General features: G+C 43.7%; 2 protein-coding genes across 2 annotated transcripts; both read right to left on the bottom strand.

The window, feature by feature from the left end:
• Positions 1-14,057: 14,057 nt before the first annotated feature.
• Positions 14,058-15,204, bottom strand: LOC115633374 (pre-mRNA-splicing factor CWC22 homolog). The gene is made up of 3 exons (XM_030530818.1): positions 15,117-15,204; positions 14,336-15,031; positions 14,058-14,161 (listed from the first exon to the last, which is right to left on the bottom strand). Exons 1-3 carry the CDS (start codon positions 15,202-15,204, stop codon positions 14,058-14,060), a joined length of 888 nt encoding a protein of 295 aa, XP_030386678.1.
• Positions 15,205-17,133: 1,929 nt separating this feature from the next.
• Positions 17,134-17,994, bottom strand: LOC115633329 (uncharacterized protein DDB_G0280579). The gene is made up of 2 exons (XM_030530762.1): positions 17,877-17,994; positions 17,134-17,807 (listed from the first exon to the last, which is right to left on the bottom strand). Exons 1-2 carry the CDS (start codon positions 17,941-17,943, stop codon positions 17,275-17,277), a joined length of 600 nt encoding a protein of 199 aa, XP_030386622.1. The 5' UTR covers positions 17,944-17,994; the 3' UTR covers positions 17,134-17,274.
• Between the last annotated feature and the right edge of the window lie 1,201 nt (positions 17,995-19,195).

Raw genomic sequence — 19,195 nt, 5'->3', positions numbered from 1 at the left:
TCTCTCACACTCTCTCTCTCTCTCTACATCACTCTGTTGCCGTACAGTTCAGTTATTTGGCAAATTGCTGCAAGGAGCCGTCCTCTTGTTGCATGCCTAAAACCTGTGCAACTATTGTTGCAAGAGCTGATTGAATTGTATTGCGGCCAAATTAAAATCGATCTACTTAAAATGTTAACAAAACACATTATTTCATTAGATCTAGCCACAACAACAACACGAGAATCAACTATGTTTTGGTTTTGGTTCGCTTGTGGGTATTATTAAGGGTATTATTTATGCTTCGTATCTGCCTGCCTGCCTATCCTTCCATATGTCATTTCATTTTCAATTGTTATTATTGCTGTACAAAAATCTAGAGAGTATTTCAAAGTCGGAGCACCCGCCAACTGAAGCGTCTCCACTGCTTACGGCTGACTTAGACGGAATAAAGTGCAAAACGTTGTCGCTGTATTTTTATACATAATTGTATGTTTATTTTTGCATGGGTATATGTATAGTATATAGTATATGGTAGTATGGTAGTATCTGCAGCTAATAAGTCGCCAATTCGACCCGATGTGGGCCGCCGCTGTTATTGCTCAGTTGATACGCTCGGTTGATATGCAAAGAGCAAATTGAAAACTTTTTGCCAGTCCCGGAAACTTATCGATCGCTCATACATATTCACTTGCATACATATGTACGAGTATTTATGTATGTATGTATGTATGTATATATTTATGTGGGTATATAGGTATGTACTTTATGTGCGCACCAAGTCACAAACAAACAAACAAACAAACAAACAAGCAAACAAACAAACAAATAAGCAAACAAACAGACTGCAAATAAGCCAAAGCAACACCAACACCAACAACAGCAACAGCAGCTGAGAAGCTCAGAAGCTCAGCAGCTCAGCAGCTCAGCAGCTCGTCAAGCGATGGAAAATATTATGGGCATGGAAAAAGTTTTCATTTCGTTTCATTTATAGATTTTTCAGCAATTTTTCTTTTGACTGCCATTGCTTGCTGCCATTCCTCGACGCTGTTGTTGTTGTTGTTGTTGTTCTTTTTGTTGATTGGCGTCAAAGAAGTGACTGAGAGTGGTGTGGTGTGAGCTATGGGGAAAGGGGTATGGGGGCGGTGGATGGGTTATGGGGGATGGGGGGCGAGCAAGGGTTAACAGTGGCTACAAATTTGGAGTGCAGTCGTCGCCAACGCGCGACACTCGGCGAATTCATAAGCGTTTTAGACAACTTATCTGCATGTAAATATATACATGGGTATATATGTATGTGTGTGTGTGTGTGTTGGGGCGTGAGTGAAATTGAAATTCCAGCAGTGAGGTCAGCCCACTTGTGATTGTGTATGTGTGTGTGTGTGTGTGTGTCTGTGGGCATGTGAGAGCGTTTTGGGTATTCGTTAGGTCGTCGTCGCGCATTGCCAAAATGACATTGAATGGGAAATTGGCAAAGGTTTTTCATTTTGGCAACCGAAAATACTGCTGGTCGTCTGGCACTGCCATGATTGTCTGCGACGCGCTTGATAAGCCCGCGGCACGCACACAATTTTATCGAACAGTTTATGGCGAATTATAACATTTGCATAAAGCGAAAAAAGGATAAAGTCGCTGAGCAGTGCAAATAACCGAGCAAAATGGCAGATGGGGTGCCACTGTCTGAATGATCGCCTCTGCGTGTGTAGGACTCTGGGGCAAATAAACGCTGGCAGTGCTCTAAAACTGATACTCCCATTCCTCCAGAGCTCTGCTGTTAATGGCGAATGCGAATGGCCAGTCCATAGGTTTCATATAATTCCCATCTACACATAGGACTCGATTTAACGTTCTATTTAACCCACCTGGAAGATCCTATTTCTGAACGGGCTGCACATGTCGATCTTTAAAATAAACACGCAGTGCACACAATATAGGGACAGCATCGAGTTCGTTCATCTTCTTCAGTTTTCTTCGGCTATATCTCATGTGTTTTATTGCTTAACGTCCAATTATAACTAAATATATATAAGCGGAAAGTGTCATGTATTTTATCTTCAAAAAGCGCTAAATGCTCGCTGGTGTTTCGAATCCAACATGATTTTTACAGGCAAGTGGTTTATGTTGCGCTTTATGCTCTGCAATTTCGATGTATTTTGGACGCATGCTCTCGACTCAGTCTACCAAAACAGCATCGTAATCGTTTGCAAAGTCCTTGTCGCCACCGCCTTCATTACTCCTCTCACACACTCACACACACACACACACCCACACGCAAAAGCAACCAAAAGCAATGGGTTGTGCGCGGAGGCTAAGTTGGCCGCCGTTAGACCCTGGCAACGTCGCGAGCCAACCAGATTGAGGCCCGTCACAATGCCGGCAGCGAGGACGCCGGCACCTTCATCACTGCCGTCCTCCGCCTCGAGTCCACACGAATCCGTATCGCCTTCGCGTATTACTGGCTAAGCTGTCGCATCGCATGAAGCATAGACCACTTGATTGTTGCTCCGAGTGACAGGCACCAGCGGCACTCTAGACCCATTTCCTGCCCAATTGAATGTGCCTGGAGGCGGGCTGTACGCTGCCCGAAGAATTGCTAGGGCTGCGGACTTCGATAGATACTCATATTTGTGGGGGCATTGAGGAAAACGTGTGCCCGTCAGTCTTTTCTGGTTGCTAATAATCAAGATCGAGGGACACTGCTGCCAAATGCGCTTTTTATTTCGACCGCCGTCATACTTGTATAACTGGCGGTTTAATTCTGAGGAGCTTTTGTAGTTAATTTGGATCCACATCCCCCCGGATTCATAATCGGAGTAGCTCGGAAAAAGGCAACTCGAAATGAAGAACGCTTTTTGGACAAACTTAGGTAAACATTTGATATTTGAAACTTTCATGCATAATATCTTTAAGCAAATTATCTTAAGGGGGTTTCAAGAGCTACCCCCTGCTAATAACTAAGACTGTGAGGGCAAAACATCTTTGTGGCTTATTAGGCGGCCACGGCGCACTTTTTATCGCGATAGGCAAAGTACCGCTTGGACGCTATTAGTGTGTCCTAGTTGCTAATACAATGTGCTCCTTACTAGGCCCTTAACAGAGCTACAAACACACACACACACACACCTATATTTCTGAGCGTGGGTGTGCTATCGCATTTTCAACTTTTTAATGCGAACTTTGAGTTCTGGAGGCCGGCCGCTCTGAAGGCTTTTAATAGAAACGCAACGCTAATTACGCTGTTAAAATTCTAAAATAAAGTTATTAGGCAACGCCCAGAACCCATCTACGTCCAGCCGCCCAGCCTCCTAGCCTGCCAGCGCGTTAAGTTTTTATTGGCGACCATAAAAGTGTTTCCTGTTGTGCGTAGACCTGTGCATGGTTATGGACACCCACACGCTCGTAAACAGCCGATATGACCGACTCGGGTCCCCAAGCAATGAATGTTGGGATCCAGCAGCTGCTGAAAGGGTGTATTATTACCAACGGGCAGAGATATGGCTTCCAAATCGGCTTCCAAATGAAAAATGTCCCCTTATGGCTTAATGAAACTTCACTAAAAATGTGAGGGCAAATCTATGCTAATTTCAAATATTTAATCAGCGTTGCATTCTAATTAATGTTATTTTTATTTTCGCCAAACATAAATCAGCTGGAGCAACAGCTTTTGAAGAAAACTACTCCTTCCCAGCTTGGAATTCATTTTACACAAAACGAAACCTTTCGCCTGAAAACCGCACATAAAACGCATTTTCCACTTCCCAACTTTGGGCAATATTTTATCCCAAGAAAGTGGAGTGAAAATTGAGGTATTGCTTACAAAAAAGCAGGGAATAATTTTGAAAATCATTTCGTTTTGCCACCTTCGCAATAGTTTCGATTAAGAATTTCTGCCAAATCGAATCATTTCAATCAGTTAGAGTTACAGCTCATTAGTAGAACAAATATGCAAATTAACAAATGGCAAATAGAAAATGAAAACTGTTTTCCACTGGATTACAATTTGCACAGGTCCTTAAAACTCGGCTCAAATAAAGTGGAAGCGAAGGATGTTCTTCAATTTTGTTATGTTGCTTTCATGGAAGATATGGCCGTGGCTAAGGCAACAACGAGGCATTTACTCTGTTTGTCCTCGACCAATGTGTCAAAGTCAACTTTCCAGAAAGTTTCTCTTTTATTATTTTGTTGCCAACCATCGTCATCCTTATAGCCCTCGTCGTCGTCTTCGCCGTCGTCTTCGTCGTCGTTGGCACTTTTTGAAATTACAACCGAGCGAGCCAGCTACGAAAATATTATACGTGTAGCAAGTACATGTACTTTCCGCTTCTCGCAAAATATGTATGAATGCGAGTGAGAAGTGCAAAGCAAAAATTTGGTAAACAAACACACTGGCACTCACATTCCGACACACAATCAAAAAGATGAAAAAAGAGTGCCGGTAAAAATGCAACACCATAATGCGATTTTGCCGCCTCCGTCCACCGTTCGCCATCCCCTTCCTCCCCAACCTGCATCTGCAGATCCACCGCAGCTCTGAGCACTACAAGCCGACCGCTGGTGCTGGCCGAATCTGAGAGCCGGGACTGGGGTCAGGGGGCTCGATTCTCGGGTCTCGGGTCCGGGTCTGGGTCCTGGGCGCAAAGGCGTCCGCTGCACTTTGCACGCTTTTCTTTTCACGTCCACTAGGTTGGGTCCGCCTCGCTGTGCAGTTCTTTGTCGCAATAAAAATTTAAGTCGATTTTATGGCACAAAAAGCAAGTCGAGTCGTCGACTCGAGTTGAGTTGAGTTGAGTTGAGCTGAGTCGCTTCGGGTGGAGTTCAGTGAGGGGCAGCAACTGCAAAGCGAACGCAAAAATTACAATTCTCCGGCAAAAAGTTTATTTCTCTAGCGATTTTGTTGTCTAAACTTGGCATTCATATGCGAACGAGCGGGCAGAGACGGGCGAATGGGGACGAATGGGGGCGAATGGGGGCAGTTTCTGTTGAGGGGCGGCTGCGAAAGTCAAAAATTGGGAGGTTTATTTAAATTTTAACTTGTTTCGAAAACGTTTAAAAAGTTTCCGCTGCTAACTGACTGCTGATAACGACAGACCGAGAATGTGAGTCTTGGCAAAATTTCATTGCCTCCCCGCTAAGCTTCCCATCAAGTTTCCTACAAACCCCCAACCCCACCCCCACCCCGATGGGAGCAGCCTGCAGGCAACTTACTCGCACCACCAACTCAAACAACTGCGAATATATTTAAGGCTGCTGTCTCAGTCATGAAATACTCGTATTTCAGCAGTTGCAGTTGGATCAGATGAGGGGAGGGGTGGAGGCTGGGAGGGAGGCGTGACCAAATTAGTAGAAACATTTTATTTTTGGGCATCCAATACTTCGAATCTGACATGACACTTGTCAGCGCATGCTTTCGGTTTCAGATGTGGCAGACGTGTGCATCGGAGTCTGGAATCGGGTACGATTTCCTTGACCTGCTACCTCAATCAAGCAACAATGTCAAGTGTATCGTGTTTGCCACTCTGACAAGAACCAAAAATAATACCTCATTGGTTTGATATCGGTGAGTGAAGAAGGAAGGCGAGCAATAAGCACATAAGTAAGCATATATTCATGCAACTAAAATGTCTTAAAGCCATCCACAAGACGCCGTTTGTTATACGATAGAAGTTTTGTTGACAAAACTTTATGGAATATACACATTTAAATAGTAGTTTATTGTTCTTCCTAAATAATATAAACAGTTAGCCGAATCATGTAGATTAAAAAAGCGGTGTTTGAAACATTTAATCATTCAAAGATTTCTCTACAATTCTCGTTCAGATCAGTCTCTTAAAGAATTGAGAAATCAATCTTTGCTTCTGATACGTGGCCAATTGTATTGTATTTAAAGTATGTCCCCAATTTTCGGTGCATCAATAGCCAAAGCGCTGATTGTAATTATTTCATTTGATTTTGGTCTGTTGTATTTGAAGAGATAACTTTTGCGGTAACTAGTTTCTATTGAAGAGCCTTACAACTATAGCATTATTAATGCAGTCAGTGGGAAACCTTGAACTGTTAATTGACGGTCGCTGCAATATTTTTGAAACTTCAGTCCATCATACGGGCTTTGGAAATAGTTCAAGAGGAGGGGTGATGAGGGAAGACTCATTGCATATAGCCGCCATTGATGAATGTGTCAGGCCGCAGTCTTTAGATCTACGAAGCTGCATCCAAGCATTTGCCATTACCAAGCATCCGCAAAATTGTAGGACTGGCCTTCCCTTTCTGTGCCCCCTCTAAGACTGCCCCACAATGTCCATATGCCGCTCATTAGCAGCTACTTTCGGATTGACACATTCCGACCATCCACAGTGTGTCGAGCGTATTGGCGAAGGGGGAGAAAATGAAAAAGTATGTATGTATATTTTTATGTGTCAACAAAATGTAAATATTTGATATTTCATTTTAAAGAAAGAAATATTTATAACGTGGTTACAACTGAAGTTAGTGTTTTCCTCTCAAGACAGATCCCTTTACTACAAGTATATAATAGTAAATGAGTACAAAGAGCACCCAATTGCTGACTGATATTCGTTTGGTTTATTTATATAAATATCTAATATTACACCAACAATTATCCATTGTTTATTAAATATTATAATGGTCATAATAATAATAAACAGTAGGACGAGAATGTGGATTTGTTTAAGCAAAAAGGGCTCATCCGCTGAATTAGTTTGAATTCTTGGAAGATATTATCCTAAAATATCAATTTGAAGCTATTCGACACAGTTTCTGTCCGTATACTCGAATATCCGTAGGTAATGGGCGAAAAGTAATTTGAACATGTTTATCCTTGAACTGACGCACTGTGCATCGCAATGTTCCTCGTCCGTGTCCACGTCCTTGGTTGTCCCGGTTCGTCGCTTCGTCTTAGTCGGGGCTGGGCTGTTGTCGTCGTGCTGTGTCTGCTTCAGCGTTGGCGAGTGAGTTGCAACTAATTTCAGTTTAATTTGTGTCAGTTTTTGTCTTAGCGTAGCTTTTCTTTTCAGACTTTCCACTGCTTAGCCACCACCGACCATCCTACCATCCTACCATCCTGTGGCCCATCCCAAGGCCCAGCAGTTTAAGTGCGCGCCGACGTTACTTATTATCCTTTGGCTTCAACGTGCGACGTGTAAATGCTGCTAATGACGTCGTCAAAGGCCCAGACACACACAAAAGTCGTTGTCGTTGTCGTCGTCTTCGTCGCCTTCGTCTTCGTCGCACTCGTCTTCGTCGTCTTCTTCCTCGTCAACTTCCCGTCGTTGTCTTTTGGCTCGTCTTTAATGACTTCCGCCTTTAATTTGGGGATTTATTATTTTAATTTGCGCGCATTTTGCTTTTAGGAGAAATGAAACAGAAATATGTGCGCAAGTATCTGCCAGATACGCGCAAGTATCCGCTCTGCATGCAGGCCAAAACATTTGATTTCATAATTAGACCGCCGGCACTGTCAATTTGACCGCACCCACTCACCCACTCACCCCGCCCATTAACAACAATTGAGTGGTCGCCCAATAGGGTCTGAAGTTGGGCCCTTACTTCAATCATAGTGCTGGCGCTGCCCGAGGGGCAGTTCCAGGTAAACAGCCGCCAATGTCCTTGCCAAGACGTGGAACCAAAGGTCCGAGTACGCAGAGTCGAGACTTACAGCAGGGGACGCTTTGGTCGTCTTAGTTGGCGGCGACTCGTCATAAACCGCCGGCATCCATGACGTTAATGCGCTTATTTTCATGTTAATTACCAGCAGACAACAGCGTGTCCCCACCATCGCAACGAAACCCCCAACGAGTCCTTATACCTTCATTCCATAACCCGGCCACAAATGCAAAGTAGTTTGACGCGACCGCCCGTGGTTCTGGCTGGGTTGCAGAACGCCTGCGGGTGCCACGTCCTTGGTCTGACGCTGAGATTTTTACCAAACGATTTAAATAATTGACAGATTTTCTTGTTTCTCGACGCTGGCGGCGTCTTCGGAAGCATCGACATCCTTGGCCTGAGCCTCGTTCTTGTTTATATTTCGGCGCCGCTGCCTGATAGCATCTGCTTGTGACAATAATTGACGCTCAAACCTCGAGAGCTGTTGCGACTGCCCCGCCTGGGTTCACCAACCTGGACAACTAATATTGACTTAAGAGGAGCCCGAGACTTACGCTGGCTTTATTTGAATTACTTTAAGTTCTCGAAATAAGCCGGTCCACCGTTTATTAAAAATAAAGTATATGATGTTTGTGGCAACCAAAGCGGACCGTCCTCGATCTATGAATAAGTTTGTCCTGCCGGCTTTACCTTCCCCGTTTGGAAAAGAATTTACGGTTTCAAATGTCAATGAATGCTTAATACTATTAAATTATCTTGAGTTGGATCTATGTTTATAAGCTTTTCACTTGTATTGCAATATTTCCCCAACATCGAGACAATACCTACCTTGTACATATATTCACAGAGAAGCCGTATCGCAAGCCTACTTCTGACTTCTAACTGAATTGTTTGCGAGCTTTGAATAAAATAATAATTGTTTTTGAGTTCATTATTTCCACTTATTCGGTATTCACCATGAAATAATAACAAGAGAGATCGCTACAGTCGAGAAAGCCCGATAGTGAAATACCCTCTACCCAGAAAAACTTCCAACACTGAGATATACTATAAGTGCCTCTAGCAAAAGCAAAAAAAAGAAGAAGAGCGAACTTGAGACTGCAGTTTGTGAGACGATATTGACGAAATTCTGTAGCGGAGAAAGGGGGATGAAAATCAAAAAAAATAAAATAAACTCCTATAGAGTAGAAACTGTGACCGCCTACATACCAAGTTCGGTTAATGTCCGTTTAAACCGTTTCCGAAATCCAAGCGTTCGTCCAGACAGACCGACGGACACGTCTAGATCGATTTCTCTCTCGTCTCTCGGGTCGGAGATGCTTCTTTCCGAGTGTTACATACCTTGCACAAACCTATATCCCCTTTTAACACTACGGGTACAGGGTATATAAAAAAATTAATAATACGAATATTCGGGTTGATTGATAATTAAGAAAGAATGAAAGAGACACGTCTACTCTTTTCAGCGCTGTAAATAACATTTTTAATTAACATGTACTTAATTCTGGTTCATCGATATCTTTAAAACGTGGACTGTTTTGAGTATTTCCGATTTTAAAGTAGCAGTGACACTTTCAAATTCAAACAGGTGTCGGCTGTTTCGAACAAATTTTAAAATTTATATCTAAACTTAAAAGTTAGCGGACGCGCTTAGACATACATTTCTCAAAAGAATCTAATGAATAATTTGGTTAGCCACTTGGGAATCTACATTTGCGATTGGGTCATTGCTCAATCCGATCAAAAGTTCAAAACTAACTAACTGTTTAATACATATTGAAGTTGGTTTCATCATCGGCTTTCGCCACTACAAACTAGTTTTTAAGTGGCACATACGAGACAGCCAGACAGTCAGACAGAACAGCGCACAGCACATTTGGGACGAACGTTGAGTTCTGTTCTGAACCCAAAACCCATCGAATGGCAAGTTACGAGCGTCGACAGTGTTTGTTATTCGTCGCGTAATGCGCGGTATTAAACTGCTTTATCTGTAAGCGATTATGTGTTCTGGGTCAGCATAATGCGTCAAAGTCATCGTCGCCGCCGTCATTCGTCGACGTCATCGCCATCGATATCACTGACCTCGTCGTTGGACCAACTCTTTGACCTAAGGATTTGTGTTTGGAAAAGTTATTGCCTGACTGCCAAGGCCATGGCATGCCCAGATACACAGCGTCGATAAGCACGTCAAACAAGTAACTTGTCTGGATGCCTAGATGCCTGCCATCCCCGGCCTCGCTCATCCCCTACCACACGACACTGGCTTGCAATGCGTCATTACAACTCAAGTCTCTCGCTCTGCCAATATTAGCTTTTGTTACTTAGGCTTTACACACAAATTTGGAATCGCATGAGACAGAGATAAGCCGCGAATTGCATAAGAAGCGCAAACATCTTGAACCGAAATTTGCCCAATGTACGACTCTTTCTCTCTCTCTCTCTCTCTCCTATTTCTATCTCTCTCTGTTTTGGGGGCAGGGTCCAAAGCAGCTCCGTTCCCTCCACGCCATTCCAATCACCCGGTGCCTAGTGGAAGGTCTCAATGAACCGTTCTGGCTCGTATACGATGAATACATAACGAAAGGACAGACGCCGGTCCTTCCACTTGACTTGAGCCATCAGGCATTTCTCTATAACTTGCATGCATATATTGAAGCGCCACATTATCCCTTACGTTGTTTTTTTATATTTTTTTTTGCTTAAATAGTGTGTTCACCTCTTAAGTTCTAGAATTCAATTGTGTTGTTGTGAGATATTGCCAAAATGGATCAAATTCGTAGCAGGATTGAAAAAATGCATCTCAGGCGTTGAAATGTATTTATCTTTTTAATTAGATCGATGTATAAACCGTCTCCTCCTGTCTTGGGACTATCTATGCATTGAAGGTTTTTAGCTCTAGTTAGTTGCCTTTTGGCGACCCCGACACTTATCGTGTTTGCTTATTGCTTAGGTCTCACTAAGTTTTCCAAGAGATGAGCAATCTGTGGTTTAAAGCCAGGTTAGGTTAAGACTATATCTCCATTTGTTGGCCAATAATGCTCGCTTGAAATGGGCTTTGCAGGGAGTAGGGAGATATTCCAGCAAATGCTCTGGTATGTACTACTGCAATATTTTCAAGAAACTAATCTAGCTTAGTCCTTATAAACATGAGATGCATTCTCTAAAGCCATAGCGTGAGTTAGCTGAAGCTATTTTGTTTGTTGGCACAGGGGGGAGCAAACGGAGCTCTTTAATAAAAAAAATAAATAAATAAAAGAAACTTGTATTGCCTGGATATTAGGAGACTCTACAAGTATATACGAAGTTTGGTGAATGTAGAAGATGAATCCTTCTGCCTCTTACATACTTAGCACAACCTAATATAGCTGTTGTACCCTAGGGGCACAGGGTATAATTAGCCGAATTTCATAAAACAGTTGCATGCAACTATTCCCTCGTATGGCCTTTATATAAGTGCTCTTCGCGACATCGTTAAGGCGATTCTTTGTCAAAATATTGTAGTTATAGGAAGCATTCGACAGCAATTTAGTCGCATCGTCCCCCCTTGAAAGTGCACTACAGTGCCAGGTTGGAGATGAACTTTGGCATGCGCTGAAATTTGCTTATGCATTTTATGACTAGCAATTTCCCCCCAGCCCCTCTCCCCCCTCCCACCAACCAGCTGCTGCCACTTCCCACTCCGCACTCCCAGCTGAGTAGCTTCGTGCCGTAGGCAGCGGTATGCACCGCATCAGCCACAACAATAACAATAACTCGGAGTCTTGAATGCAGTGTGCACAAACGATGAGGTGATAAACTTGCAGGCTCAACGCATGACAACGATACTGACAGCGACAGCGACAGCGACAGCAATAGAGATAGAGATAGCGACAGAGAAGCCGACGTCTCCGTCACCGTCTCCGTCACCGTCACCGTCAACTTCAACGTCGTTGCCGAGGTTGACGTCGGTGCCATACACACTTTGATGGCTCCTTGGAGAGAACCGCCAACGACTCCAAGAAGCATATCTCGGCTCAGTCTGTCGTTGAGTCAAGTTGAGGTTGAGGTTCGCGAGGCAACTACAAGTATGTGGGTGTGTGTGTCTGTCTGTTTGTGTGGGTGTGTGGATATGCTCCTCGGGTGTCTGTGCATGCAAACAACAAAGGAAAAACAGCAGTCGCCTTCTTGTTGGGGGCACCGATGACGCTTTATAAGTTTTATGCAGCAGCAGTAACCACAGCAACAACAACAACAACAACAACAGCAACAACAACATTGGCGGGTAACAGCAACAGCAACAGCATAAATGAAGCAGCAACATCAGCAATGCTGTTGTGTGCTCCTCGACGCTGTTTCTTTTAACGATTTTCTTTGTTTTTAAAGAAAGTTGGTTGACTTTTGAATAACTTTCTTGGTGTGCTTCGTGGGCTACACACCATTGTTGTTGTTTGCTCTGCTGTTGTTGTTGCTGCCATCGCTGCTTGGTTTATGTGTTAAGTGCGCAGCGCCCAGGCGGTCACACATCTCATGCAGGAAAGATGCTGTGGCGACGTTGATGACGCTGCCGTTCCATTGAAAATGACGCGGCATTCTCTCTACGACACCGACTCGGCTCCCCACACTTTGGGGCAAGCCCGAAATGGTGCCAAATGTGCTCAAGTGTTCGACGCAGCGTAATGACAACCACAACAACAACAACAACAACAGCAACAGCAGCATCAAGCGCTGACGTTACAGAAAAAATAATATGAAACAACGATCCGCTAGGCATAAACCAGTTAGCCCTTTCCCAAACATACTTGCAGATGCCTGTTTATGATTTCTACACAGAAAATAAAATCATCACATTGTGTTTTAAATTAATTATTCCTTATTGCTACAACTTGTTGAATTAACGCCAAATAGGTGGTTTGATTTGTGGATACATATGTTATTAAAAAGACAAAAACACCCCAAACATCACCATGAAATTTTATAAACAATGATAATGATAATCTTCAATAAATAAATATTTCGATACACATACATACTTATTTTCCCATCTCACTGCAAGATTCATAGTAATTGAATTGAAGACACTTAATTATTCGGCACCAAATTGATATCACTTATTTTTTTGGGGCCTGTCACAATGTGTATTCGTTCCAGAGTATGTGACTCGGCTTAAATCACGGCGCTATCATAATCGCATAAAGGACGATTTAAAAGATTTCTTAGTCTTACATTTCCAATAAAAATAGTCTCATTTATAAAATTGTCAAACTGTCATGTAACGACAAAATAATAATAATAATTTGTTCCCTGCACTACTGTGTATAGTATGTTGTGATACCCAATAATCGACTATCTTTATTGGACACATGCATTTGGATGTACTATCAATAATTTGTAGTATTATTAAGTCCTGCTTTGTGCTTGTATCCGATGATTAATCAAAAAAACATTAAAATTGTGAATGTGAAAGAAAATGACTCGGGACTTGCCAGATTTGACCAAGAAGCCTACATATTTTAATTTCCAATACTCTTTCTCTGTAGTATTGAGTTTTACTTAATTTCTCAGTGTAGGGGGGAAATGATGAAGTTGCGTTTTCTTTCTAACCAAAACTCTTGACAGCAACATCAACTCCAACACCGATTTCTAACGACATGTTTCGTTTATTCAATGCATATGTTCTGGGCCTATGTGGCTGTTCAGGCCGACACACATACATTTGCCATCAAATAATAGTCCAGGAGATGCACATAAATTGAATATGTCTCACATACGACTATGGCAGAATGGAAAGCTGTCCAGAATAGCGAATGTTTAAAAACAAAAGTAGAAACTAAGAATTATACCACAATTTTCCATTTGTGGGCAACAGACAGAGACACAGACACAGAGCCACAGGGACAGACACACACACAGACGCCTCAGGTTAAGTTGCATTTGCTTTGTGCTTCTCCGGCTCCTACTCTCCTACTCCACGACTCTGACTAGTTGTGGTTGTATTTGTTGTCTACTCCTGAATTTGGTCAAGCACATCGACCAAAAAGCCAAGTGGGCGACTTTGCGAGCACTTTGCACCTTTTCTACTCATATAACAGGAGGATGAGTTGTGGCTTGGCTTAACCCTACACTGTTATGTGTCCGCACTCGCACCTTTTCGGAGCTCAACCAGCAACACAAGCTGTAATTGTAATTTCAGTTCTTGTCTGTTTTGTCTTTGCTGTTGACCTCTGTACTTGTATGTGGTCATATTTTTAATTGCCACCTTTTGTGTCCTGGCAAAATGCTGCGTAATGCGGCACTCTCTAGCACAGAGAGTATTCAGAAAGGGTGCCCACAAATCCACGACGTGTCTAATCCCGGCCCTGCGGCTGCAAAGTGCACAACACTCTTTTGTGGGTTACATTTTATTCGATTGCCTGAGGAAGGGGGGTTGGGAGATACGAGTATGTAGAGTGAGGAGCTACAAAAAATTGTTAATGCGAGACCTAAGCGGTCTGACGCACTATTTGGCGACGTCCCGAATGAGGGCGACGCCTCTGCTGCTGACGACGATTCTTCTGCTGGTTCTTCCGGCGATGTTGCTTCTGGCCTCGACGACGCTGCTGCTGCGTGCGTCGAGCAGGTCGACGTACACCATCGTATTCGTCATCGAATTCGTCATCATCGTAATAGTTGTACTGTCCTTTGCGACGACGCAGCTGCTGCAGCTGGCGGCGAGCGTGGCTGTTTTGACCTTGTATGCGACGCCGACCACCATTGCGACGTCGGCGCTGCTGCTTGAGCTTCTGCTGTTGAGGGCGACGTCGGCGACGCCGCTGACCTTGCCGCTGACCTTGACGTTGACTCTGCTGTCGGGGCGTGTTGGAACCATTGGCTGCAACTGCTGTATCTGCTGCATCTGCTGCGGGCGCCTGCTGCTCCGCCTCCTCGACGGGTTTCTCGGTGCTTGCTTCGGCGCTCATTTGCTGGTCAGAGTCATTTTTGTTGCCAGAGAGCTGCTGAACCTCACCCACTTGGATGCTGCTGCTCACTTGGTCGCAGGGCACATCACTGTAGATAATCACGTTGCCATAGTTGCACACAATCTGGCCCTCTTCATCTGCAGCCTGGCGACTCTCGATCACGCCCATGCCCTTCTGATCCTCGATCTCGTAGATGTTGCCCGTCTTGGTGATGAAGCCGGTCACCTGCAGTGGCTTGGCATCTCTGACCTGCAGCGGGGTTGACTTCAGATGCATCGGCTCGAGATGCTCAGCATGGCCAACAGGCAGTTGTTCCACAACAGTCTGAGGCTCGGCAGCCGGCACGTTCGCAGGCACCAGATGCTTCTGCTTCTGAGGGGGCGCATTAATGATCATCATCGGCCTGGTGGGCTTGGTGTGCGCTGCCTCCATCTTGGGAGCACTTGTGGGCTTCACCGTAGACGTGGCGAGGGGTGCCGGCGTGGAAGCACCGCGGCCTTCAAGGTAGAGTGGGGGAAAGAGCAGTCGATTCACCATTAGTTGTCATTGCGTGCAATGGAGTAAGTGTACAAAAAAATTTACCGCTCACCAGTGATAGCTGACCCATTGAGACCAGGGCCAGCGCTAGCACCAGCACCATATATTGATTTGGTAGTATTGCGAACTTCATCGTTACGGTTGTGCGAAGCAACTGAGTCCGCTCGAGCGTTACACGCGGCACTTATATCAACTTCTTTCCGAATTCTGTTTCGCCAGTTCTGAGGCGACCTCTCGATCGCGCATAAATCATTCCCTAACGGCACATTTCGCTATGGCTGCGAGTTGCGAGCTGCGATCTGCGAGCAGCGACCGTCGATTTGATTCTTCTTCTGCAAACGCTTTCGTAATTAGTGGCCGGCCGAAAGTTCAAAGCACGTCTAATGGTGGTCAGCTGGTGGCTGGTTGCCAAGTCGGGGGAACGGGCCGCCGCCATCGGGCCAAGAATTACCATCGGTGCGACCGGTCGACCAACCATCGATTGCTTTCTTTTCCGCAAGTTCTGGCTACGCGCTGAGGTCAACGCTCGTCCACGGCATATTGATTCCTATTCTACCTCCAGCTTACAGTTTCCAGCTGTCCCCAGCTTCATTATCATTTTTGTTTTTGATTTTGTTTTTGTTTTTGCCATCTTGTTCTCGATCGACACGCTCACAAGCGGTTTTCGTTTTGATTATGCTAATAAGGTTCAAGGGCTGCGCGCCAATACAGCAGCGAGAAGATCAACAGAAATCGCCGATAATCACCAGCGACTGCTTCGCAAATTGAATAAACTATTTGTACCTAGTGTGCTTGTTGCTTTCCTCCATCTATAATAGACAACAGAAAACTAGGTTTTTCAAATCATGTGCTAATTAAATCTCTGACGACCTCACATAGCTCGTCGGGCATACCTGCCTCCGAGTCGGATAAGTTGCCAATTACTTGTATAAATATTATGATGTTCTGTCCATTTAGCTTTAGTAAGCAAATATACATATGTATATATGCGATCGAAGTATTACTGACCTCTCCTTTGATTTTAATAGTTTTCCAGTCAGTTTTCCGATACCTTTGCACAGGTTGCTTTGTCTCTTTAAATATTCGACACTAGTGGAAAAAAGCTACAAAACCTCCAACAAAAGGAATCAGCATCTGCAAGCAGATTTTCTGATCAAATATCGGGATATAGACACTTCTTGGTGTCTTGGTCTCGTGACGAGTAATTTGAAGAGCTTGGAAGCAATTCATATCACATTCATATCTACTTGATTATGTAAATAGTATAACGATTTAGTTCTCTTTTGTTAGAATCGGTAAAAGAATTTTTAATTTAAAGTGTTTTAATTCTTCTTTCTTCGTTATTCTCAAAAGCTCAATTTGAAATGCTAACAAAATGAATATGTTAATAATTATGGGCACAGCCTCAACACAGTTTTGAATAAAAACAACAACTGACGATTTGGGAGTTGAGTATTTAAATCGTATGACAGGTCCACATATTTCGGCTCTTTCTTTCGGAATGTCTTTGTCCAGAACTCCCACAGTAGCCCTCAGCACTCGTTCAAGTGTTTTGGTGTTGGGGGCTCACGATCTATTTATATACCCTGTACCCGAACGGTAAAAGGGTATATTAGTTTTGAGCCAAGAATGTAACAGGGAGAAGAAAGCATCTGCGACCCCATAGATTATATATATTCTTGATCAGCAAGAAGAGAGAAATCGATTTAGAAATTTCCGACCGTCTGCGTGAACAACGGGCAACACGGGTTTATTTGTATATTTTTTATTTTTTTATTATTAATTATTAACACATTGCTGTATTAACCGAACTTTGCACATAACAACTTTCTTTTTATCCAAAGCTATTAGCGCAACAATTTCACTTCAGTACTGCAGGAGGGGAAATTGTTTGTAGAGGGTATTCACTGCCGGACTCGCTCGACTGCAGCAATCTCTCTTGCTTTCATTAGCGCGTGTATTGTTTGCTTTGAATTCTGAATTCTGTTGTAAATGGCTTTCTGGCGTATCATGACAAAACCTGTTATAGTTTTCAAATCTCAAATCATGTGTAATTCAGAGCTTTTCGCTTCCACTTATCGTGCCGCTTTTGACAATAACACTAATTGAATTGTTTTATTGACATAATACTTGTAATTGCATGTTACCATAACAAACATAAATCTCAAGTACTTATATTCGAAAGAAAAAAAACTGGTAATATTTATTGACCGCTCCTTGTCTTTTGACGGCTGCTGTAGGAGCGCAAGGCTTCGGACAATTCAGTGAGATTGACGTCTTGCTGATTGTTTTCCTTGCGTTCCTGATCCCTTCTGAGCCGCTTGCACATCTTCTTCAGCTTTCTGCGCTCCCTTTTCTCTGACTTTCTCTCATCGCTCCCAGCGCTGCCATCGCTGCCATCGCTTCCATCGCTTTCCTCGGATGAAGAGGATCCGCCACGCTTCTTACGCTTCCTGCGCAGCGTCTCGCACTGTTCTAGCAACTGTTTCACCTCAGCATCCTCTGCGTCTGGCGTTATGGTGCTGCTACTTGATTCCTTATCTGCTGCCTCCTTCTCCTCCAACTGAAGAGGGGTCGTGGTGCTGCTGCTTGACTCCTTATCTGCCGTCTCCTGCTCCTCCAACTTAGGTGTGGCCGTGGTGTTGCTACTTGATTCCTTATCTGCCGGCTGCCTCTCCTCAAGGTTGGGAGTGGCTGTTGTGGTGCTTGAGCTGTTGTCTTCAGGCGTTGGCGGGGCTGTGGGGGTTTGGAAAAAAATTAAGTATGATTTCTCCGACTAACTGTGGACTACGTAGACACACTGACCTCCTCGGACGTGAGTGAAGCAGCAACTGCCTATTACCAGACACACCAGAACGACGGGAATGCGCATCTTTATCTCCAATGTGCCGACGGCAGCTCAGTGGAAACTAAATTGGAATCGCATTTCACCCGACGCCTATATATGTAGTCAGTTAGCAGTCAGCCCCGTTAGATTTAAAGCAGCCAGCTGGAATACTGATGAGTGCTGATCAGAGTGGAGCGCCGGCGTTTGCGTCGACATCGACGTCGGCGTTGGCGTTGGTGTTGGCATCGCAAAACATCGAGACTGGTTTCATGTACGTACTATAGTGAAACCTATTTGTTTATTTATTCCTTCTATAAATATACCAGAGACGTAGAGTTATTGCATCGGCTCATCTTCTTAGAAACATACATATTTAAGAGTATTTTTCGGGGATTTTTTGTGCCGATGGCGTACGCTACATGTTTTTCCGCGTCGGGAATTTGGGTTTGAAAAAATTGCTTGTGTCTATCTGTTTTATGTACCGCGGGCACAATTTCAATTTTTTTTACGGTCGTATAGTTATCTTATATTACAACAAAATTCTTTACAGCCCCAGGAGTTTCGAAACAACAGTTCTTCGCTAACCGCAAGCACGTTACTTTGAAGACTAAGTGCAGTCCAACAATTTACTATACTCACTATCTTCATCTACCTCTAATATCAGCCGATGTGTTTCGTTTAAGAAATAATAATAATATTAACAATAATTAGGCAAGTTTATATTCAATACATGTAATTAATTATATATGAAGTATATAGCCCATATTTATATTGAAAAAAAAAAGTAAATAAAACGACACCATGGCCCCAAATGCCTCGAAAACTGCACCGCTGCTCATCTGCCAGCCACTAAAAATGTTTTAATAATTTGTTTGCATGTTTTTTTTGCATAATTTTGTAAACGAATATATAGTAGTATGCCCGTGCCGTTTTGTTGTTGATGTTAATGTGGTTGTTGTATTTTTTTCTGTGTTTACTTTGGTCATTAACGCGATCGGCGCATTTGGCGCTCATCGCCACTTTGCTCATTTCGACTATTGGCCGATTTATTTGCCGCTGCTGTATTATTGTGGTTATTGTTATTGTTGTTCTCGTTGTGGTGTTTGTGTTTGTCTTTTTGTTGTTGCTGCTGCTGCTGCTGTTGCTGTTGCTGGTGTTGCCGCTGCGGCTCGCTCATAATGCCACAAATTGTTTATCAATTACAATTGTTAATTTTTTAATCGCGCCAGCCACGCGGCTATAAAAATCGTACATTTTTTCCCCGGTTGCTATTTCTCCGCAGGCGGTGCTCGGAGGT

This window comes from Scaptodrosophila lebanonensis, unplaced genomic scaffold (assembly GCF_003285725.1).
Source record: "Scaptodrosophila lebanonensis strain 11010-0011.00,11010-0021.00 unplaced genomic scaffold, SlebRS2 tig00001418-arrow-arrow-pilon, whole genome shotgun sequence".
NCBI classification, from domain to species: domain Eukaryota; kingdom Metazoa; phylum Arthropoda; class Insecta; order Diptera; family Drosophilidae; genus Scaptodrosophila; species Scaptodrosophila lebanonensis.
This window is presented reverse-complemented; position numbering and strand designations above follow the sequence as displayed.